The sequence below is a fragment of the Staurois parvus genome, unplaced genomic scaffold (assembly GCF_062004578.1).
Source record: "Staurois parvus isolate SC_StPar_1 unplaced genomic scaffold, SC_StPar_1.0 ptg001190l, whole genome shotgun sequence".
Taxonomy (NCBI): domain Eukaryota; kingdom Metazoa; phylum Chordata; class Amphibia; order Anura; family Ranidae; genus Staurois; species Staurois parvus.
In genome coordinates this window covers 507,328-531,953 of record NW_028318986.1, presented here as the reverse complement: position 1 = coordinate 531,953, position 24,626 = coordinate 507,328, and the positions used below count along the sequence as shown (strand labels likewise).

The following is a 24,626-nucleotide window of genomic DNA, read 5'->3' as shown; positions in this document are numbered from 1 at the left end:
AATAAAGAAAAGCTGACCGTCAAGAAGGAAAATCCCTTAACCCCTCCCCCTCCAGAGGATTCCCCTCCCCCTTCCTGACCACGCCTTTTTTTGCGTTACAGCGCTGCGTTACTTTAAACGGCAATTGCGCGGTCATGCAACGCTGCACCCAAATGAAATTTACGTCCTTTTTTCCCACAAATTGAGCTTTCTTTTGGCAGAATGCGATCGTCTGTGCGGTTTTTATTTTTTGCGGTAAAAAAAAAAACCCCAACAATTTTTGGAAAATTTTGAGAAAAAAAAAAATTTTGGACTTTTTTCTCTTAAACACATCCAGTACAAAAAAAAAAAAAAAAAAAAAATCAAATTTCGTCATAAATTTAGGCCAAAATGTATTCTGCTCTGTGTCTTTGCTGAAAAAAGAAAAAAAATTCCAATACGTGTAAATTAAAAGTGAAAGTTATAGCGTTTATAAATGGCGGTATATATTCTGGGATTTTTTTTTTTATACTAGTAGTGATGGCGATCAGCAACTTATAGCGGGACTGCGGTGGACATTCTGACACTGGGGGGGAACTGACTGCTACTTTCCCCCCCCCCCCCACAAAATGGAGCTTTCTTTCAGTGGAATTTGATCGCCTGTGTTTTTTTTTTTTTATATATTTTTTATATATTTTTATTAGTAATGGCAGCGATAGGCAACTTATATCGGGACTGCTGAAATGTAAGTCCTTTTTTTTCGCACAAATAAAGTTTTTTTTCTCTGTGGTATTTGATCAGCTGTGCATTTTTTTTTTGTGCTTTAACAGAAAAAAAAAAAGACCGACAATTTTTTTTTTTTACAGCACAAAAAATAAGACCAATAATTTTGAGAAAAAAATATATTTTTAACTTTTTGCTAGTAAACATGTACAGTAAAAAAATAATAAAAAAAAAAATAAAAAATAAAGTTTCATCATAAATTTAGGATAAAATGTAATCTGCTCCGTGTCTTTGCCAAAAAAAAAATAAAAAAATCCCAATACGTGTAAATTAATTGGTTTACATCAGGGGTGGGTAACTGTGGTCCTCCATCTGTTGTAGAACTACAAGTCCCATGAGGCATTGCAAAACTGACAGTTACAAGCATGACTCCCAAAGGCAGAGGCATGATGGGACTTGTAGTTCACCAACAGCTGGAGGGCCACAGTTGGCCACCTCTGGTTTACGTGAAAGTTATAGCGTCTACAAATGGCGGGATAGATACTGGAATTTTTTGTTTTTTATCAGTAATGGCGGCGATTAGCAACGTATAGCGGGACTGCTGAAATTTAAGTCCTTTTTTTTCCGCACAAATAAAGTTTTTTCTCAGTGGTATTTGATCACCTGTGCATTTTTAATTTTTCGTGCTATACAAAAAAAAAAAAAAAGAATTTTTTTTTTACAGCGCAAAAAATAAGACCAATAATTTTGAGAAAAAAAACTATTTTTTTTTACTTTTTTCTATTGAACATGTCCAGTAAAAAAATTTAAGAATAAAATCTAATTTTGTCATAAATTAGATTAGCAACTTGAGCAGGACTGCTGAAATTTAAGTATTTTTTCCTCTCCACAAATGGAGCTTTCTTTTGGTGGTATTTGATCGCCTGTGCGTTTTTTAGTTTTTGCGCTATAAAAAATAAAAAGACCAATAATTTTGAGAAAAAAAAAACAATATTTTTGACTTTTTGCTAATAAACACATCCAGTAAAAAAAAAAAAAAAAAAAAAAAAAAAAAAAAATTTGTCATAAATTTAGGCCAAAATGTATTCTGCTCCGTGTCTTTGCTAAAAAAAAAATCCCAATACGTGTAAATTAATTGGTTTACGTGAAAGTTATAGCGTTTACAAATGGCGGTGTAGATAATGGGATTTTATTTTTTAATTTTTATTAGTAATTAGCAACTTATATCGGCACTGCTGAAATTTAAGTCCTTTTTTTTCGTACAAATAAAGTTTTTTTTTCTGTGGTATTTGATCACCTGTGCATTTTTAATTTTTTGTGCTATAGAAAAAAAAATAACCACACGACAATTTTTTTTTTTTACAAAAAGACAGTAAAAAAATATAGTTTTTTTCCTCAAAATTATTGGTCTTATTTTTTGCGTTGTAAAAAAAAAATTCTCTTTTTTTATAGCACAAAAAATTAAAAAATGCACAGGTGATCAAATACCACAGAAAAAAAAAAAACTTTGTGCGGAAAAAAAAGGACTTAAATTTCAGCAGTGCTGCTATAAGTTGCTAATCGCCGCCATTACTAATAAAAAACAAAAACATGTCCAGTAAAAAAATTAAAGAAAAAATCTAATTTTGTCATAAATTAGATTAGCAACTTTAGCGGGACTGCTGAAATTTACGTCTTTTTTCCTCTCCACAAAGGGAGCTTTCTTTTGGTGGTATTTGATCGCCTGTGTGTTTATTTTTTCCGCTATAAAAAAAAAAACAAAACCGATAAATTTGAGAAAAAAAAAAAAACAATATTTTTGACTTTTTGCTATCGAACAAGTCCAGAAACAAAATAAAAAAAAAAAAAAAAAAAAAAAAAAAATCGAAATTTCGTCATAAATTTAGGACAAAATGTATTCTGCTCCGTGTCTTCGCTAAAAAAAAAAAATCCCGATACGTGTAAATTAATTGGTTTATGTGAAAGTTAGAACGTTTACAAATGGCGGTGTAGATACTGGGATTTTATTTTTTAACTTTTACTAGTAATGGCGGCGATTAGCAACTTATAGCGGGACTGCTGAAATTTAAATTCCTTTTTTTTTGCACAAATAAAGTTTTTTTTTTTTCTGTTGTATTTGATCACCTGTGTATTTTTTTATGGTTTGTGCTATAAAAAAAAAAAAACTAAAAAAACAAAACAAAAAAAACACGACAATTTTTTTTTTTACAGACAGTAAAAAAATATTGTTTTTATTCTCAAAATTATTGGTCTTATTTTTTGCGTTGTAAAAAAAAAATTGTCTTTTTTAGCACAAAAAATTAAAAAATGCACAGGTGATCAAATACCACAGAAAAAAAAATGTATTTGTGCGAAAAAAAAAAGGACTTAAATTTCAGCAGTGCCGCTATAAGTTGCTAATCGCCGCCATTACTAATAAAAAACAAAAACATGTCCAGTAAAAAAAATTAAAGAAAAAATCAAATTTTGTCATAAATTAGATTAGCAACTTTAGCGGGACTGCTGAAATTTACGTCTTTTTTCCTCTCCACAAAGGGAGCTTTCTTTTGGTGGTATTTGATCGCCTGTGTGTTTATTTTTTGCGCTATAAAAAAAACAAACCCGATAAATTTGAGAAAAAAAAAACAATATTTTTGACTTTTTTCTAATAAACACGTCCAGAAAAAAAAAAAAAATTCTAATTTCGTCATAAATTTAAAATTCTGCTCCGTGTCTTCGCTAAAAAAAACCCCCAATACGTGTAAATTAATTGGTTTATGTGAAAGTTATAGCGTTTCCAAATGGCGGTATAGATTTTTTTCATTTTTACTAGTAATGGCGGTGATCAGCGACTTATGGCGGGACTGCGGCGGGCATTCTGACACTGGGGGGTGGAACTGACTTGGTGTCACTGACATCCCTAGTGACACCAATACAGTGATCGGTGCTAATAAAAAAACAGCACTGACACTGTACTAATGGCACTGGGCAAGAAGGGGTTAACATCTAAGGCGATCAAAGGGTTAACTGTGTGCATGCTTTACACTGTAAGCACACTGCTTTGTATGGCTCTGCTATGTATGGCTCTATCTACAGTGTATATTATTGCCATTTTATTATATTCTCTTCTATTCTATGCTTTTATTTTATATTCTATTCGAATTTTCGAATTTTGGAAGACAGCTATATTCTATTCTCATTTTTTTCCTATTCTTTTCTATTCCATTTTATTCTATTCAGTTCGAATTTCGGAAGATGGCTATATTCTTGTTATTTTATTCTATTCTATGCTTTTATTTTATTTTCTATTCTAATTATTTTTGAATTTTGGAAGACGGCTATATTCTAATTTTTTTCCCTATTCTTTTCTATTCTATTTTATTCTATTCTCTTTTGTATTTTGGAAGATAACTATATTCTTGCTATTTTATTATTTTCTTCTATTCTATGTTTTTATTTTATTCTATTCTAATTATTTTCGAATTTTGTAAGACAGCTATATTCTATTTTATTCTATTCCATTCTAATTTTTTTGTTCCTATTCTTTTTTATTCTCTTCGAATTTCGGAAGATGACTATATTCTTGCTAATTTATTATATTCTCTTCTATTCTTTTATTTTATTCTACTCTAATTATTTTTGAATTTTGAAAGACAGCTATATTCTATTCTATTTTTTTTCCTATTCTTTTCTCTTCTATTTAAATTTTTTTCCTATTTTTTTCTATTCTCTTCGAATTTCGGAAGAGGACTATATTCTTGCTATATTATATTCTCTTCTATTTTGTCTATTCTATTCTTTTATTTTATATTCTAATTCTTTTCGAATTTCGAAAATTTCAAATTTCAATGACTATATTCTTGCTATTTTATTATATTCTCTTCTATTCTATTTTTTCTATTCTATTCTATTCTTTTCTATTCTATTCTAATTATTTTCGAATTTCGAAAGACAGATGAGCATTTGATTGCTTGGCCCTGCCTCTAGAAGAAGCTTCCATAGGGAGGGAGATTTAAATGACCGGCCTGAATATTTATGATGCCCTAGCCAATCCCTGGAGAGGAGTGTCCAGAAAATGGCTGGGGAAGTAATAAATAGTCTGGAGCCCTGGAGAGATTAAGAGAGATTCTATTTTATTCAAAATTAGAATTTCAAAAGACAGCTATATTCATTTTATTATATTCTAATCTATTCATTTTTTCTATTCTATTTTCTTCGAATTTCAGAATATGACTATATTCTTATATTATATTCTCTTCTATTCGATTTTAATTTATTTTCTATTCTAATTATTTTCTAATTTTGGAAGACGGCTATATTCTATTCAAATTTTTTTCCTATTCTTTTCTATTCTATTTTATTCTATTCTCTTCAAATTTCAGAAGATGACTATATTCTTGCTATTTTAGTGTATTTTGTTCTATGCTTTTATTTTATATTCTGTTCTAATTATTTTCGAATTTTGGAAGACAGCTATATTCTATTGTATACTAAACAAAATGATAGTGTGACAAGAACACGCCTATCTGAAAAAGAAGGTTTCTAAAGGATCCACGCGGAATAGTATGAATTCAAATGAATTTAACAATACTTTATTTGATCACATAGATCATGGGGAGGTTAAACATGAGCACGGTGTACATATGAAAAAAATAAAATCATATGTACACCGTGCTCATGTTTAACCTCCCCATGATCTATGTGATCAAATAAAGTATTGTTAAATTCATTTGAATTCATACTATTCCGCGTGGATCATCTAGAAACCTTCTTTTTCAGATAGGCGTGTTCTTGTCACACTACCATATTGTTTAGTATGCTGTCCCCTGGGTTTATGTATCCACACTTGTACAAGTGAGTCGGAGAGGTGCTTATGACATTAACAATTAGTGTCATTTTTGGTGGCTTGCTCTTGCTTTATTGTTGTGATATATTCTATTGTATTCTATTCTAATTTTTTTCCCTATTCTTTTCTATTCTAACTTTTTCCCTATTTATATCTATTCTATTCTAATTTTTTCCTATACTTTACTATTTACATTTTTTTCCTATTCTTTTCTATTCTAATGTTTTTCCTATTCTTTTCTATTCTCTTTCTGAAGATGACTATATTCTTGCAATTTTATTATATTATATTCTCTTCTATTCAATTCTTTTCTATTCTATTCTAATTCTTTTCAAATTTCGAAAGACAGCTGAGCATTTGATTGCTTTCCCTTGCCTGTACGAGAAGCTTCCATAGGGAGGGAGATTTAAATGACCGGCCTGAATATTTATGATGCCCTAGCCCAGTGGTGGGCAACCTTTTTTTTCAACTGAGCCAAATCTCGCCAAAACCACAATTGAAATTTATTTTGAGAGCCACATTTTTAAAACTGAAAATACATAGGATGGTACACTGTTTTTAGTTTCAATAAGTTTTTATAGTAATTCATCCCCCATATAGTAATTCATCCCCCATATAGTAATTCATCCCCCATAGTAATTCATCCCCCATATAGTAATTCATCCCCCATATAGTAATTCATCCCCCATAGTAATTCATCCCCCATAGTAATTCATCCCCCATATAGTAATTCATCCCTCATATAGTAATTCATCCCCCATAGTAATTCATCCCCCATAGTAATTCATCCCCCATATAGTAATTCATCCCCCATATAGTAATTCATCCCCCATAGTAATTCATCCCCCATATAGTAATTCATCCCCCATATAGTAATTCATCCCCCATATAGTAATTCATCTCCCATATAGTAATTCATCCCCCATATAGTAATTCATCCCCCATATAGTAATTCATCCCCCATATAGTAATTCATCCCCCATATAGTAATTCATCTCCCATATAGTAATTCATCCCCCATATAGTAATTCATCCCCCATATAGTAATTCATCTCCCATATAGTAATTCATCCCCCATAGTAATTCATTCCCCATATAGTAATTCATTCCCCATATAGTAATTCATCCCCCATATAGTAATTCATCCCCCATATAGTAATTCATCCCCCATATAGTAATTCATCTCCCATATAGTAATTCATCCCCCATATAGTAATTCATCCCCCATATAGTAATTCATCCCCCATATAGTAATTCATCTCCCATATAGTAATTCATCCCCCATAGTAATTCATTCCCCATATAGTAATTCATCCCCCATATAGTAATTCATCTCCCATATAGTAATTCATCCCCCATAGTAATTCATCCCCCATATAGTAATTCATTCCCCCATATAGTAATTCATCCCCCATATAGTAATTCATCCCCCATATAGTAATTCATCCCCCATATAGTAATTCATCCCCCATATAGTAATTCATCCCCCATATAGTAATTCATCCCCCATAGTAATTCATCCCCCATATAGTAATTCATCCCCCATATAGTAATTCATCCCCCATATAGTAATTCATCCCCCATATCATTTCATCCCCCATAGTACTATTCCCCCTCAAGTAGTAAGCCAAGTCCCCCCTGTGTCAATTCACTTACCTTTGCTCCGCGCGTTCCTCTCGCCGTGTTCCCGCGCCGTTCCGGTCTTCAGGGCGGACTGTGAGAGGAGCCTAGCTCCTCTCACGTTCGTCACGCTGCCCCGCCTACACACATCCTGACAGCCAATCACTGGCTATCAGGATGTGAGTGGCAGCGAGACTGGCCAATCATTGCATTTGAGCGCGCTGCCCTGGCTGTTTTTTTTTTGGATCACGCTGCAGAGTCCCTGCCGCCAGAGAGGAGGGAGGGGAGCGGGCGCCCGGCACACAAGAGCCGCATTAAAGCGTGTAAAGAGCCGCATGTGGCTCGCGAGCCGCGGCTTGCCGACCACTGCCCTAGCCAATCCCTGGAGAGGAGTGTCCAGAAAATGGCTGGGGAAGTGATACATAGTCTGGAGCCCTGGAGAGATTAAGAGCGATTCTATTCTATTCATTCATTCGAGATTCTATTCTATTCATTCATTCGAGATTCTATTCTATTCCTTAATTCAAGAGAGATTCTATTCTATTCTATTCATTCAAGAGAGATTCTATTTTATTCAAAATTAGCATTTCAAAAGACAGCTATATTCATTTTATTATATTCTAATTATTCATTTTTTCTATTCTTTTCTATTCTGTTTTTTGTCTATTCTTTTCTATCCTATTCTCTTCAAATTTTGGAAGATGACTACTGTATATTCTTGTTGTTTTATTATATTCTCTTCTATTCTATTTTTTCTATTCTATTCTAATTCTTTTCGAATTTCAAAAGACAGCTGAGCATTTGATTGCTTGGCCCTTCCATAGGGAGGGAGATTTAAATGACCGGCCTGAATATTTATCATGCCTTAGACCAGGGGTGGGCAACTGCGGCCCTCCAGCTGTCATGGAACTACATGTCCCATGAGGCATTGAAAGGCTGACAGTTGCATCATGACTCGCAGAGGCATGATGGGACTTGTAGTTCCACATCAGCTGGAGGGCCGCAGATTGCCCACCCCTGCCCTAACCAATCCCTGGAGAGGAGTGTCCAGAAAATGGCTGGGGAAGTGATAAATAGCCTGGAGCCCTGGAGGGATTGAGTCGGGTTGGGGCTGCCTATGGACTGTCAAGTTGTCCTTTGAGGTCTCATCTGTGGTAGAGTTGAGAGCCTGAAGCAATCTTTTTGAGGAGCTGGATGTTGGACTTCACCATAGGGATCGAGGATGGTCTCCCTCGTTGAACTGAGGTCCAGGGGAAGCTGGAAGGCGGGCAGTTGTCCTGGGGACTTGTGGGTAATGACTCTGAAGTGATCCCTCGGGACTGTGTGCGTTTGGGGTGGAAGGGCCGGACGTAGCTATGGACTGAGATGGCTCTCATAGGGTCTCAGAGTACTGGCCATTCCCTTGCGTCCTCTGAAGACCCTCAAGTAGAGCGTCCTCCTATTACTGTGCAGCGTTTTGGAGTATCCCACGCTCTGACCCGCCCATCCCCACAAGCACCAGTCCGCACACACCGGCTCCGGTAACCCGGTCTACGGGGATGTCTCTTTGCCATGTATTGCTTGCAGAACTTTTGAAAGGGTTAGGCCATGGGTGGGCAACTGTGGCCCTCCAGCTGTTGGTGATCTACAAGTCCCGTCACGCCTCTGCCTTTGGGAGTCATGCTTGTAACTGTCAGTTTTGCAATGCCTCATGGGACTTGTAGTTCTACTGGAGGGCCACAGTTGCCCACCCCTGGCCTAACCCTTTACCCACCAAAAGTTCTGCAAGCAATACATGGCAAAGAGACATCCCCCTAGACCGAGTTATCGGAGCCGGTGTGTACGGACTGGTGCTTGTGGGGACGGGTGGCCTTTGTACTACTAGGGAAGAACCAGCTATTACCAGTGGCCCCTATTACCAGTGGCCCCTACGTGACATTGTAACCGGGAAATAAAGACGACTCTTTCTACCTTCCATTTCCACATCGTCATAGGTATCGCTAATCGCACTGAAATACGGCACAGGTGCTGAGTTATATGAAACTGGACCTAAAACAGAAAGAAAAAAAACACGAGCATTTTTATTGTGTCCCCTTACCTTCATTCTTTTCTATACAAAATTAAAATTTTGGAAGACTGCTGAATTTTTTTTTATTCTATTCATTTTTTTCTATTCTGTTTTATTCTATTCGAAAGACAGCTATATTCATTGTATTCTATTCTAATCTATTCATTTTTTTTCTATTTTCCATTCTACATTGGTCTATTCTTTTCTATCCTATTTTATTCTATTCTTTACAAAATTCAAATTTACGGAAGACAGCTATATTATTTTTATTTTATTCTATTCCTTTCTAATCTATTCATTAGTTTGTTCTTTTCTAATCAATTTGCTTTTTTCTATTCTTTTTCTATTCTGTTTTATTCCATTCTATTAGTTTCAATGTTTGAATTTCGAAAAAAAGCTATATTCTTTTTATTCTATTCTAATCTATTCATTTTTTTTTCTATTCTATTTTTATTCTGTTTTTTCTATTCTATTCTTTTTGAAATTCGGAAGACGGCAATTGTCTTGTTATTTTATTCTATTCTCTTCTATTTTTTCTATTCTATTTCTTTTCGAATTTTGGAAGACAACTATATTCTATATTTTTCCCTATTTTCTATTCTTTTTTATTCTGTTTCATTCTATTCTTTTCAAAATTAGAATTTCAAAAGACAGCTATATTCATTTTATTCTATTCTAATCTATTCATTTTTTTATTCTGTTTTTAATCTATTTTTTTTCTATCCTATTCTCTTTGAATTTCGTAAGATGGCTATTTTATTATATACTCTTCTATGCTTTTATTTTATATTCTATTATAATTCTTTTCAATTTTGGAAGACAGCTATATTCTTTTCTATTTTTTTTCTATTCTATTTTATTCTATTTTCTTTAAATTTCAGAAGATAGCTATATTCTTGCAATTTTATTATATTCTCTTCTATTCTATTTTTTCTATTCTGTTCTAATTCTTTTTGAATTTAGAAAGACAGCTATATTCTTTTTTTATTCTATTTGTTTTTTTTCTATTCGGTTCGGTTTTATTCTATTCTTTTCTATTTTATTCTATTCTTTTTGAATTTTGGAAGATGGCTATATTTTTATTTTATTATATTCTCTTCTATTCTTTTATTTTATTTCTATTCTGTTATTTTTTTTTTAATTTTGGAAGACAGCTATATTGTATTTTATTCTATTTTTTCCTATGTTCTCTTCTTTTCTATTCTGTTTTATACTATTTGTTTCAAAATTCGAATTTCGAAAGACAGATATATTCTGTTTTATTCTTTTCTAATCTGTTTTTTCTATTCTAATCTACTCTGTTTTATTCTATTCTTTTCTATTCTATACAAAATTCAAATTTCGAAACAGCTATATTATTTTCATTTTATTCTAATATATTTGTGTTTTTCTTTTCTGTTCTATTCTTCACGAAATTCGAATATATTTTCTTTTTATTTTATTAGATTATCTTATATTCTATTCTTTTAGGTTATTTTCTATTCTATCTTTTGAAATTTTAATTTTGAAACGAATAGAATAAAACAGAATAGAAAAAAAAAGAATAGATTCTAAAAGAACAGAATAAAAATAATATAGCCCTCTTCTGCAATTTTATAAAGAATAGAATAAAATAGGATAGAAAATAGACTAAACCAGAATAGAATAGAAAAAAATGAATAGATTAGAGTACCTTTAATATTGCTGTCTTTTGAAATTTGACAAGAATAAACCAGAATAGAAGAGAAAAAATGAATAGAATAAAATAAAAATAATACAGCCGTCTTCCGAAATTTGAATTTTGTAAAGAATAGAATAAAATAGAATAGGACAGAAAAGAATAGACTAAAACAGAATAGAAAAGAAAATATTAATAGATTAGAATAAAATATAGCTGTCTTTCAAAATTTGAATTTTGTAAAGAATAGAATAGGACAGAAAAGAATAGACTAAAAGAGAATAGAAAATAAAAAATAAATAGATTAGAATAGAATAAAATGAATATAGCAGTGTTTGGAAATTAAAAAAAAGAATAGACTAAACCAGAATAGAAAAAAATATGAATAGAATAGAATAAAATAAAAATAATATAGCCGTCTTCCGAAATTTGAATTTTGTAAAGAATAGAATAAAATAGAATAGGATAGAAAAGACTAGAATAAAACAGAAGAGAATACAAAAGAATAGAAAATGAATAGATTAGAATAGAATAAAAAAAAAATATATAGCCGTCTTCCAAATTTCTAAAATAATTAGAATAGATTAAAACAGAACAGATGCGCTGTGCAAACTGTTGGCGCTATATGAATCATGAAGTATAATAATAATATTAACAATAATAATAATAATATTAACAATATTAATAATAATAATTTTATTAATAATAATACTACTAATAATAATACCAATAACAATAAAAATATTAATACTACTACTAATAATACTAATAATAACAATAAAAATATTAATAATACTAATACTACTAATAATAATAATACTAATAACAATAAAAATATTAATAAAAATAATAATACTAATAATAATAATACTATTAATAACAATAAAAATATTAATAAAAATAATAATACTAATACTACTACTACTAATAACAATAAAAATATCAATAAAAATATTAATAATAATACTAGTAATAATAAAAATATTAATAATAATAATACTACTACTACTAATAATAACAATAAAAATATTAATACTACTACTAATAATACTAATAATACTAAAAATAATAATACTACTACTACTACTAATAATAACAATAAAAATATTAATAATACTAATACTACTACTAATAATAATACTAATAATAACAATAAAAATATTAATAAAAATAATAATACTAATAATAATAATACTATTAATAACAATAAAAATATTAATAATATTAATAATAATACTAATACTACTACTACTACTAATAACAATAAAAATATCAATAAAAATATTAATAATAATACTATTAATAATAAAAATATTAATAATAATAATACTAATACTACTACTACTACTAATAATAATAATAATAATAGAAAACAAAAATAATAGAATAGAAAATAAACTAAAAAAAATTAGAAATAAATAGAATAGACAGAATATAGAAATCTTTTGAAATTTTGAATAGAACAGAACCAGCTATTCTTCATAATGAATTTCGATATTTTCGATTCGAAGGCTTCAAATCTATTGGAAAAATTTGAATCTGGCCGAAAAATGAAGAAAGCTAAACCAATTTTGTTATGGTACAGAATTTAATGAATCGATCTGAAACAATTTTTTTTCTTCGTTCTGCACGCGTGTGCTCTGCTGCGGGCGAGCTCTTACTGTCACCCTCTCTGCCCTGTGATCAGTCATCCGAGATCCCGAAGAAATCGCATGATATGTATAGTTCGGTGGCCGCTCTCTGTTGCCCGGGTAAGCTCTGACCGAGCCCCTTGTAGGGAACGAACAGAATTTAAATTCGTCGCAAAAATAATAATCAGCGATCGGTCTTCTGCCTATGATTCGGCTAATGAAGAAAACGTCACATGACGCTGATCAGCGATACCGACCTCATACGACTAGCCACCCCCCCCCCCCCCGCAGTGTACAATGACATACCTGACATGGCCATTCCGTACGCTGCTTTGTATGATCTTCCACCTGTAAAATAAAGAAAAGCTGACCGTCAAGAAGGAAAATCCCTTAACCCCTCCAGAGGATCCCCCCCCCTTCCTGACCACGCCTTTTTTTGCGTAACGGCCCTGCGTTACTTTAACTGACAATTGCGCGGTCATGCAACGCTGCATCCAAATGAAATTTACATTCTTTTTTTCCCCCCCCACATATAGAGCTTTCTTTCGGTGGAATTTGATCCCCTGTGCGTTTTTTTTTTTTTTTATAGCGCAAAAAATGAGACCGATCTTTTTGAGAATAAAAAAAAAATTTTTTTTACTTTTTTCTATTAAACATGTCCAGCAAAAAAATTTAAGAAAAAAATAAAATTTTGTCATAAATTAGATTAGCAACTTTAGCGGGACTGCTGAAATTTGCGTCTTTTTTTTCTCTCCACAAATGGAGCTTTCTTTCAGTGGAATTTGATCGCCTGTGCTTTTTTTTTTTTTCTATTATAGCGCAAAAAAGACCAATAAATTTTGAGAAAAAAACAATTTTTTTTCTCTTTTCTATTAAACATGTCCAGCAAAAAAATTAAAGAAAAAAATAAAATTTTGTCATTAATTAGATTAGCAACTTTAGCGGGTCTGCTGAAATTTACATCTTTTTTTCTCCACAAATGGAGCTGTCAGTGGAATTTGATCGCCTGTGCGTTTTTTTTTTTATAGCGCAAAAAATGAGACCGATCATTTTGAGAAAATAAAAAAAAAATTTTTTTTTACTTTTTTCTATTAAACATGTCCAGCAAAAAAATTAAAGAAAAAAATTTAATTTTGTCATAAATTAGATTAGCAAATTTACATCTTTTTTTTCTCTCCAGAAATGGAGCTTTCTTTCTTTCGGTGGAATTTGATTGCCTGTGCGTTTTTAATTTTTTGCACTATACAAAAAAAAAAAAAAGAAAAAAGAAGACCGATAATTTTGAGAAAAAAACAATATTTTAACTTTTTTAAGTTTACAAATGGAGATATAGATAATGGGATTTTTTCTTTTCTTTTTTTTTACTAGTAATGGCGGCGATTAGCAACTTATAGCGGGACTGCTGAAATTGATGTCCTTTTTCTCCCCACAAATGGAGCTTTCTTTCAGTGGAATTTGATCACCTGTGTGTTTTTTATTTTTTTGCACTATAAAAAAAAAACAAAACAAAAACGATAATTTTGAGAAAAAAAAAAAAAAACTATATTTTTTTTACTTTTTTCTATTAAACATGTCCAGTAAAAAATTTTTAAAAAATCAAATTTCGTCATAAATTTCAGCCAAAATGTATTTTGCTCCGTGTCGTTGCTAAAAAAAATCCCTATACGTGTAAATTAATCGGTTTATGTGATAGTTATAGCGTTTACAAATGGCGGGAAAGATACTGGAAGTTTTATTTTTATTACTAATGGCGGCGATTAGCAACTTCTAGCGGGTCTGCTGAAATTTACATCTTTTTTTTCCCCACAAATAAAGCTTAGAGCTTTTTTCTGTGGTATTTGATTGCCTGTGTGTTTTTTATTTTTTGCACTATAATAATAATAAAAAAAAAGACTGATAATTTTGGAGACACTGGGGGAGACTGTCTTGGTGTCACTGACATCCCCGGTGACACCAATACAGTGATTAGTGCTAATAAAAAGCACTGACACTGTGCTAATGGCACTGGGCAGGAAGGGGTTAACATCTGGGGCGATCAAAGGGTTAACTGTGTGCTGGCATGCTGCTGTAAGCAAAGTTCTGCATGAAGACTCGCTGCTCCATAGAACCTCTGAACCCTTCTCACCCACCCCCCCCCCAAACCCAATTTTCACAGAGTTTCCCATGCCCCCCATTCAGCCCAATCCACACCACCCAGGACCTCCTTTCTACCCTCCTCCTGGTCACACCCTCTTCACCTCCCAGGTCACTTGAATGGATCTCACCATTCTCACCCCACTTGGTCCCAGCACCTCACTCCCACCCCACTTGGTCCCAGCACCTCACTCCCACCCCACTTGGTCCCAGCACCTCACTCCCACCACCTCATTCCCACCCCACTTGGTCCCAGCACCTCACTCCCACCACCTCATTCCCACCCCACTTGGTCCCAGCACCTCACTCCCACCACCTCACTCCCACCCCACTTGGTCCCAGCACCTCACTCCCACCCCACTTGGTCCCAGCACCTCACTCCCAACCACATCACAGCACCTCTCTTCAGTGCAGGGACAAGGTCATGCAGCACCCAGGGCAAAAGGTGCCAACTGCCCCCCTCCCCTGTACATGTGCCAGCTTAGGGGATCCTTCTCCCAGCAGTCACTCGCTTGTCAAAATCTCTGCCGCTTATACTACCCCTGTCAGCCTTGTAACAGAAGGAAGGTGCCTCCCCATCCCTACAGTAAACCACTGCGCCCAGGGCAGCCGCCCCTCCTGCCCACCCCTTGTTTTGGCCCTGCCTCCCATTTCATATCCGTTTCACCAACCTTCCCTGATCACAAAACTTCCCTCTTGCCCACCTCAGCCCCCAATCTTTAGGTCTTCTCTACCACACATGTCACCACCACCCCTGGTCACAGCACCTCCCTACTTTCCACTTCACCAATCACATCACAGTACTACCCTCCAACCTTATCCCCTACATCAAGCACCTTCCCCACCACTTCCCTGGTCATTGGACCTCCCTCCCACCAACCTCATCCCCTACATCAAGCACCTTCCCCACCACTTGCCTGGTCATAGGACCTCCCTCCCACCAACCTCATCCACTACATCAAGCACCTTCCCCACCACTTTCCTGGTCATAGGACCTCCCTCCCTCCCTCCAACCTCATCCCCTACATCAAGCACCTTCCCCACCACTTCCCTGGTCATAGGACCTCCCTCCGTCCAACCTTATCCCCTACATCAAGCACCTTCCCCACCACTTGCCTGGTCATAGGACTTCCCTCTCACCAACCTCATCTACTACATCAAGCACCTTCCCCACCATCTTCCCTGGTCATAGGACCTCCCTCCGTCCAACCTTATCCCCTACATCAAGCACCTTCCCCACCACTTGCCTGGTCATAGGACTTCCCTCTCACCAACCTCATCTACTACATCAAGCACCTTCCCCACCATCTTCCCTGGTCATAGGACCTCCCTCCCACCAACCTCATCCCCTCATCACAGCACCTTCCCCACCAACTTCCCTGGTCATAGGACCTCCCTCCCACCGGCCTCATCCCCTCATCACAGCACCTTCCCCACCAACTTCCCTGGTCATAGGACCTCCCTCCCACCGGCCTCATCCCCTACATCCCAGCACCTTCCTCATACTTATTTCAGAAATGTTCCTAGTCCTAGCATCTCCCTTCCGTCTCACTCTCCCCAGTCACATCACCTCCCTGGCCACCAACTCACCCCCCACTTACAGTTCTTACCTCTCTGGTCACTTCACCCTCTAATCACAGTACATACCTTTCTGGCCACCTCGCCCGCAGCTGTCAATGCCTCCCACCTCGCCCACTTCTGCCCCCCATTGCAATGCTTTCCTCCCAACCAAACTCACCTCTACCCACAATACACCCCTCTCTGCATCTATCATTTACCCTCTGCTCACTGTCCATCCCTGACAGTCACCCCTCCATCGCCATTACCACCCTTATTAGCCCGATCCGTGAAAACATCTCCTCCGCCCTCACAGACTCTGCTGTCTCTGTCCCCCGCCATTTGCACCCTACCCTTCACACTAACCATCAGGCCAACCCAACAAACTTACCTGTCCTGGAATTTGCTAATATACAGAAGTATACATTTTTCGTCTTACAACTAAGGCTGCACCATCAGAGAATTCCCAGAGCACCATGGGTTTTCTAAAGTGGCAACACAGCAGAATCAGCAATCACAAAGAAAGAAAAAATGGCACTTACCAAGCTTGGCCATCTTTTGTTTTGGCATTGGCATGGGAGCACCACAAGCCATCATTCTAGGTCTTCCACCGAATCTTGCTGAGTGCATCATCATGAATCCTGTAAGACAGCACAGATGATGAATGATAAACACAATTATACAGACTCTACAGGATACTTGTGGATTCCGCACCATGACACGTGACTGGTCATCAGGGCTGGAAGAATTAAAAGCACGTCTACCCAAAACACAAAAATTTGATATGTTACAGCTTAGTACTTAGATGTGGTAGCTGCATTAGTTTTCTTTTTTTTTCCCCCTTTATTTTCACCTGGTGATCATAAAAACATACTTCCTGTCCCTCCATGTCTACACTTTTTCTTCACTATTGGAAGCCATGGTTGTCACCCAGACTAGACTTCAACCCAGGGACAGACTGACCGTTTGGAAACTCGGGCACTACCCTAGGGCCCGGGGTCAGTAGGGGGCCCCATGAGATGCCCCTGGTACCTTTTTTATAGGCTTTTTTGAGTTTGGGCAAGGACACAGGGGCCCCATGATCCCCTATTGCCCGGGGGGCCCCATGAGTTGTCAGTCCGCCCCTGCTTCAACCACTTCAATCCCGGGCACTATTACCCCCCTTCCTGCCAGGGCCAATTTTCAGCTTTCAGCGCTCTCACGCTTCGAATGACAACTGCGCGGTCATGCAACTCTGTACCCAAATTAAATTTTTATCATTTTGTTCACAAAACTAGAGCTTTCTTGTGGTGGTATTTAATCACCGCCGGGGTTTTAGCTTTTTGCTAAATTAACAAAAAAAATCCGAACATTTTGAAAAAAAAACATGTTTTTCTTTGTTTCTGTTATAAAATTTTGCAAATAAATAATTGTTCTTCATAAATTTAGGCCCAAATCAGTGTTTATTATTTAGTCTGAAGGAAAGTTTGAGTCCACAAACTATGGGATATATCTGAAAATTGATCAATCCCGATGGCCAATCTGATTTCTTGAGGCCTACAAATGTCAGGACAGTACAGAGATTCCACAAATGACCCCTTTTTGCATAGAAGACAGTTATTTTGTAACAGGCATTTTTGAAGTTGTAATTTTTTTTTGTCATAATTATTTGGAAAATGAAGAAATGAAAAAAAAAATTTTCATAATTTTTTTTTTTTTACATACTGTCACCAGTACAGTACAGAGTCATCATATAATCGATGTAGCGGTGATCAGGGACACTGACTGGTGACAGTACGAAAAAAATAAAGAATAAAAAATGATTTTCAATTTTTAAATACTTTTTTTTAATCCTTTTAAGATTTTTTTTTTTTCACAATACACTGTGACCAGAGTAGTATAATGTCAACATACTAACACTGAGATACTTTGGGGAAGTGATCAGTGATTTTTTTTTTTTTTTTTTACACATTGTGATTGCTTATAGCAAAGAATTTCTTTGCCATAAGCAAGCATTTAACTGAATGAAAGCGATTCATTCAGGTATTTTTGCTGTGATTAGGTGTGATTTGCCACGGTTTTTCACATGACACAGATGGGCTGTGATTGCCCCAGTCTGTACATGTGATCACTGTGACCAATCACAGCTAGTGACACAATTGCATACAATGGATGGCATTAACATCTGGGGCGATCAAAGGGTTAACTGTGTGCTGGGAGAGTTTTACTAGGGGGCAGTGTCTGTGTGCTTCACTCTAATCACACTGCTTTGGATGGCTGTGCTGCTACAGGGCGGCACAGATGCACAAAATCACGTGTATATATACACGTAATTTTGCATTTCTGGGTAGGGGGCGCTGCTGTCAGTCATCGGGTTCTGGACGGTGATCACTTGCCACCGCCCAGTGATTCCCGAGGATCTCTGACAGAGATTGGCAGAGACCGCAGTAGGAGTCAGTCACAGCCAGTGAGCAGAGAGAGGGGATGAGGCCAAGCCATGGCTCCATGTGTGAATGGATACAGAGCAGCAGGTGCCCCCATAGCAAGCTGCTTGCTGTGGGGGCAGTTACAGTAAAGCAGAGCCGTAAGGTCATGGGGGGGGAATCCTCAGGAGGGCAAGTGGTTAAAGGAAGCCATCCATTGTTTACAACTGTCATGTGACCTGCTGTAATTGGTCACAGCAGGTCACATGGTACTGGCAACGGGCCGGTACACAGATCTGTTATCAGCTGTGTCCGAGGTACACGGCCGGTGACAGATCTCGCCATAGCGTGGCCCAATCTGGGAAGGACTTCATAGGACGCTGGATTGACGAGAGTCCCGCTCGGCCATCAATCTGATATTGGCCAGGTGGGTACAGGTGTGTAAAGGCTCAAGCTTTTTTTTTACCTTCATGCATTCTATGCATGAAAGTAAAAAACCTTCTCTGTGCAGCAGCCCCCCCAAGCCCCCCTAATACTCACTTAAACCCTCTCTCGATCCAGCAATGTGCACTGGAGTCTCGGGTATCCCAGAACTCCCTCTCCTCATTGGCTGAGACCGCAGCAGGAGCCAATCACAGTCAGTGAGCAGAGAAAGGGGGCGAAGCCGAGCCATGGCTCTGTGTGTGGACACATGGAGCAGCAGGTGCCCCCATAGCAAGCCGCTTGCTGTGGGGCACCCGACAGGAGGGAAGGGCCAGGAGAGCCAGCAGGTGACCCGAGAAGAGGAGGATTGGGGCTGCTCTGTGCAAAACCACTGCGCACAGCAGGTAAGTATAGATATGTTTGTTATTTAACCATTTGACGCCCGGCCAATAGCTGTATGGCGTCCTGAAAAATGTACTAGCAGTACGCGCGCTTGCAGAGCCACGCAGCGGCACGGACTGTCACCGGCCGCGTACCTTGGACATGGCCGATGACAGATCTGAGTACAGGCCCTGTTGCCGGTACCATGTGACCTGCTGTGACCAATCACAGCAGGTCACATGACAGTTGTATACAATGGATGGCTTCATTCATGCCATCCATTGTATACTAGTGTCTAGCTGTGAATGGTCACAGCTAATCACATGCACATGTCATGTGATTAGCTGTGGCCAAATCACAGCTAAGCAGAAAAAAAAAAAAAAACCCTGAATGAATCGATGTCATTCAGGTAAATGCTTGTTTATAGCAAAGTAATTCTTTGCTATAAGCAAATTGTGTAAAAAAAATACTGATCACTTCCCCAAAGTAGTACAATGTTACTATGACATTTGGGGGATGTCTGTACTGTTCTGACATTTGGGGGATATCTATACTATTCTGACATTTGGGGGATATCTGTACTCTTCTGACATTTGGGGGATATCTGTACTCTTCTGACATTTGGGGGATATCTGTACTCTTCTGACATTTGGGGGATATCTGTACTCTTCTGACATTTGGGGGATATCTGCACTGTTCTGACATTTGGGGGATATCTGCACTGTTCTGACATTTGGGGGATATCTGCACTGTTCTGACATTTGGGGGATATCTGTCCTGTCCTGACATTTGGGGGATATCTGTCCTGTCCTGACATTTGGGGGATATCTGTCCTGTCCTGACATTTGGGGGATATCTGTACTGTCCTGACATTTGGGGGGATATCTGTACTGTTCTGACATTTGGGGGGTATCTTTACTGTTCTGACATTTGGGGGATATCTGTACTGTCCTGACATTTGGGGGATATCTGTCCTGTCCTGACATTTGGGGGATATCTGTACTGTCCTGACATTTGGGGGGATATCTGTACTGTTCTGACATTTGGGGGGTATCTTTACTGTTCTGACATTTGGGGGATATCTGTACTGTCCTGACATTTGGGGGATATCTGTACTATTCTGACATTCTTGGACCTCAAGAAATTAGATTGGCTGTCAGTACTTCAGGATTGATCAATATTCAGATCTATACCATAGTTTGTGAACTCTATAACTTTCCTACAAACTAAATAATACATCCTAATATGGGTTATTTTCACCAAAGACATGTAGCAGAATACATCTCGGCCTAAATTTATGAAGAACAATTATTTATTTGCAAACTTTTATAACAGAAACAAAGAAAAACGTGTTTTTTTTTCAAAATTTTCGGACTTTTTTGTTAATTTAGCAAAAAATAAAAACCCCAGCGGTGATTAAATACCACCAAAAGAAAGCTCTAGTTGTGTGAAGAAAATGATAAAATTTTAGTTTGGGTACAATGTTGTATGACCGCGCAATTGTCATTCAAAGTGTGAGAGCGCTGAAACCTGAAAAATGGCCTGGGCAGGAAGGTGTAAAATTGCCCGGTATGGAAATGGTTAAAAGAAAAAAAAAAAGAAGCCTTCAGTATCAATTTAACTGTCTACCTTTGTTCATGTCCATTACATGGTGGATGGATGGGGTTAGTAGTTTACAAAAAAAAGTAAGGTTTTGTGCTTTGATTAAGAAACAAGAACATGGCATTTTTGGCAAACCCAGCAGGTGTTTTCTGTACTTGCTGAAAATATTCTTAGACTAAAAAGTAAAAAAACTCAGCAGCCTCATCTAAGTACTGATAAGCTAAGATACTGTATATTAAATGTTTGTTTTTTTTTTTTTGTTTTGGTAAGATACGATTTAACTCTGTCCTAAATGGGAGTTCGTTCTCTGGCCACGAACTAGAGATGCACCCGATAACAGTCCTGACTTCTTCCCCTCTATTTTCAAGGTAGAAGACTCAAGGAGCACCAGCCTAGAAGAGTCAGGAGGAAAGTCAATGAGCGACATTAGACAGCTTTATATAAGGAGTCGTTCATATAAATCGGCTGTCAATATCTGCATCAACAATATGTGAATTTACAATCCTGGAATATGATTGATCCCTGCAGAAATGTAGATAGATGAACAGAGTCTACCTTCCACTGATGAGTTATGTTTGGATGACTAATTACAAAGACCTGCCATAGTCACAGCTGACAATGGACTAAAGCCGAAGTAACTATTTGTTGCCTTCTCTAAGATAGACAGACGTTGTTAGTGGAGTTAAGGATCGATCTGCTGCATTGAAATGTGAAAACGACATACCTGGAGCTGGGACATCCCTGCGCACAGCAGGACCCTCCACACGTGTCTTGCTGTCCTTGTTGACGGCTACATAGGCTGTGAGAGAGGAGACAACACCAGACTGCAGACTGGTCTCCAAGATCTTCTTCTTGACTTCTTCACACTGAGTCTCTGTTCCATGCTCAAGCTCAGAGATCAGAGTTTTGGCTGCCAGTCTGTGGATGGTGGGGCTGGAAGAGAATAGATAGGATGCTTAGACTATGGACATCTGCGGATGGTGAGCCTGGAAGAGAATAGATAGGATGCTTAGACTATGGTCATCTGTGGATGGTGGGCCTGGAAGAGAATAGATAGGATGCTTAGACTATGGCCATCTGCGGATGGTGAGCCTGGAAGAGAATAGATAGGATGCTTAGACTATGGCCATCTGTGGATGGTGAGCCTGGAAGAGAATAGATAGGATGCTTAGACTATGGCCATCTGCGGATGGTGGGCCTGGAAGAGAATAGATAGGATGCTTAGACTATGGACATCTGCGGATGGTGGGCCTGGAAGAGAATAGATAGGATGCTTAGACTATGGACATCTGCGGATGGTGGGCCTGGAAGAGAATAGATAGGATGCTTAGACTATGGACATCTGCGGATGGTGGGCCTGGAAGAGAATAGATAGGATGCTTAGACTATGGTCATCTGCGGATGGTGGGCCTGGAAGAGAATAGATAGGATGCTTAGACTATGGACATCTGCGGATGGTGGGCCTGGAAGAGAATAGATAGGATGCTTAGACTATGGACATCTGCGGATGGTGGGCCTGGAAGAGAATAGATAGGATGCTTAGACTATGGCCATCTGCGGATGGTGGGCCTGGAAGAGAATAGATAGGATGCTTAGACTATGGCCATCTGCGGATGGTGGGCCTGGAAGAGAATAGATAGGATGCTTAGACTATGGCCATCTGCGGATGGTGGGCCTGGAAGAGAATAGATAGGATGCTTAGACTATGGACATCTGCGGATGGTGGGCCTGGAAGAGAATAGATAGGATGCTTAGACTATGGACATCTGTGGATGGTGGGCCTGGAAGAGAATAGATAGGATGCTTCGATTATGGCCATCTGTGGATGGTGGGCCTGGAAGAGAATAGATAGGATGCTTAGACTATGGTCATCTGTGGATGGTGGGCCTGGAAGAGAATAGATAGGATGCTTAGACTATGGACATCTGCGGATGGTGGGCCTGGAAGAGAATAGATAGGATGCTTAGACTATGGCCATCTGCGGATGGTGGGCCTGGAAGAGAATAGATAGGATGCTTAGACTATGGACATCTGCGGATGGTGGGCCTGGAAGAGAATAGATAGGATGCTTAGACTATGGACATCTGCGGATGGTGGGCCTGGAAGAGAATAGATAGGATGCTTAGACTATGGACATCTGCGGATGGTGGGCCTGGAAGCTGGATAGGATGCTTCGATTATGGCCATCTGTGGATGGTGTTTGAGAGAAAATGGACAGTGCATGATGATATCCGAGATCTGCCAGTCTGTAGATGGCGGGTCCTGAAAGAGTATAGATAGTGCATGATGTGACTTACAGTGCCTTGAAAAGTATACCTACCCCTTGAATTTGTCCTCATGTTGTCATATTATAACCAAAAACGTCAATGTATTTTATTGGGATTGGATGTGATGGACCGACACAAAGTGGCACATAATTGTGAAGTGGAAGGAAAATGAGAAATGGTTTTCAACATTTGTGATCCAATAAATCTGTGAAAAGTGTGGCGGCATTTGTATTCAGCCCCCCAGAGTCAGTACTTTGTAGGACCCCATTTGGCTGCAATTCCAGCTGCAAGTCTTTTTGGGGATGTCTCTACCAGCTTTGCACATCTAGAGGGGGACATTTCTGCCCATTCTTCTTGCAGAATCGCTCAAGCTCTGTCAGATTGGATGGAGAGCGTCTGGGAACAGCAATTTTCAGGTCTGGCCACAGATTCTCCATTGGATTTAGGTCTGGACTGTGACTGGGCCATTCTAACACATGAATATGCTTTGATCTGAACCATCGCATTGTAGCTCTGGCTGGATGTTTCAGGTCGTAGTCCTGCTGGAAGGTGAACCTCAACCCCAGTCTCAAGTCTTTTGCAGACGCTAACAGGTTTTCTTCTAAAATTGCCCTGTATTTGTCTCCATCCATCTTCCCATCAACTCTGAGCAGCTTCCCTGTCCCTGCTGAAGAAAAGCATCCCCACCACATGATGCTGCCACCACCATGTTTCACGGTGGGGATGGTGTGTTCAGGATGATGTGCAGTGTTAGTTTCCCACCACACAGAGTTTTGCTTTTAGGCCAAAAAGCTCAATTTTGATCTCATCTGACCAGAGCCCCTTCTTCCACATGTTTGCTGTGTCCCCCACATGGCTTCCCGCAAACTGAAAACAGGACTTCTTATGGCTTTCCTCCAACAATGGCTTTCTTCTTCCCACTCTTCCATAAAGGCCAGATTTGTGGAGTGCACGACTAATAGTTGTCCTGTGGACAGATTCTCCCACCTGAGCTGTGGATCTCTGCAGCTCCTCCAGAGTTCCCATGGGCCCCTTGGCTACTTTTCTGATGAATGCTCTCCTTGCCCGGCCTGTCAATTTAGGTGGACGGCCATGTCTTGGTAGGATTGCAGTTGTGCCGTACTCTTTCCATTTTTGGTTGATGGATTGAACAGTGCTCAGTGAAATGTTCAATGCTTGTTTTTTTTTTTTTTAATGACCTGATCCTGTTTTAAACTTCTCCACAATTTTATCCCTGACCTGTCTGGTGCGCTCCTTGACCTTCATGATGCTGTTTGCTCACTAATGTTCTCTAACAAACCTCTGAGGGCTTCACAGAACAGCTGTATTTATACTGAGATCACATGACACACAGGGGGACTCTACTAATTAGGTGACTTCTAAAGGCAAATGGTTCCACT

General features: G+C 37.9%; 1 protein-coding gene across 4 annotated transcripts in view; it reads right to left on the bottom strand.

Moving 5' to 3' along the window:
* The window catches only part of VWA5A (von Willebrand factor A domain containing 5A), a 134,112-nt gene that overhangs the window by 19,404 nt on the left and 90,082 nt on the right, over window positions 1-24,626 (bottom strand). For 3 of the 4 annotated variants that reach the window (XM_089659790.1, XM_089659787.1, XM_089659789.1), the window contains 4 exons: window positions 21,684-21,892; window positions 16,694-16,792; window positions 12,768-12,809; window positions 9,077-9,154 (listed from right to left, as the gene is read on the bottom strand). In XM_089659790.1, coding sequence (XP_089515916.1) covers window positions 9,077-9,154; window positions 12,768-12,809; window positions 16,694-16,792; window positions 21,684-21,892 — 428 coding nt within the window. The remainder of the gene's footprint in view (window positions 1-9,076; window positions 9,155-12,767; window positions 12,810-16,693; window positions 16,793-21,683; window positions 21,893-24,626) is intronic. The other variant, XM_089659791.1, reaches the window with a different exon arrangement.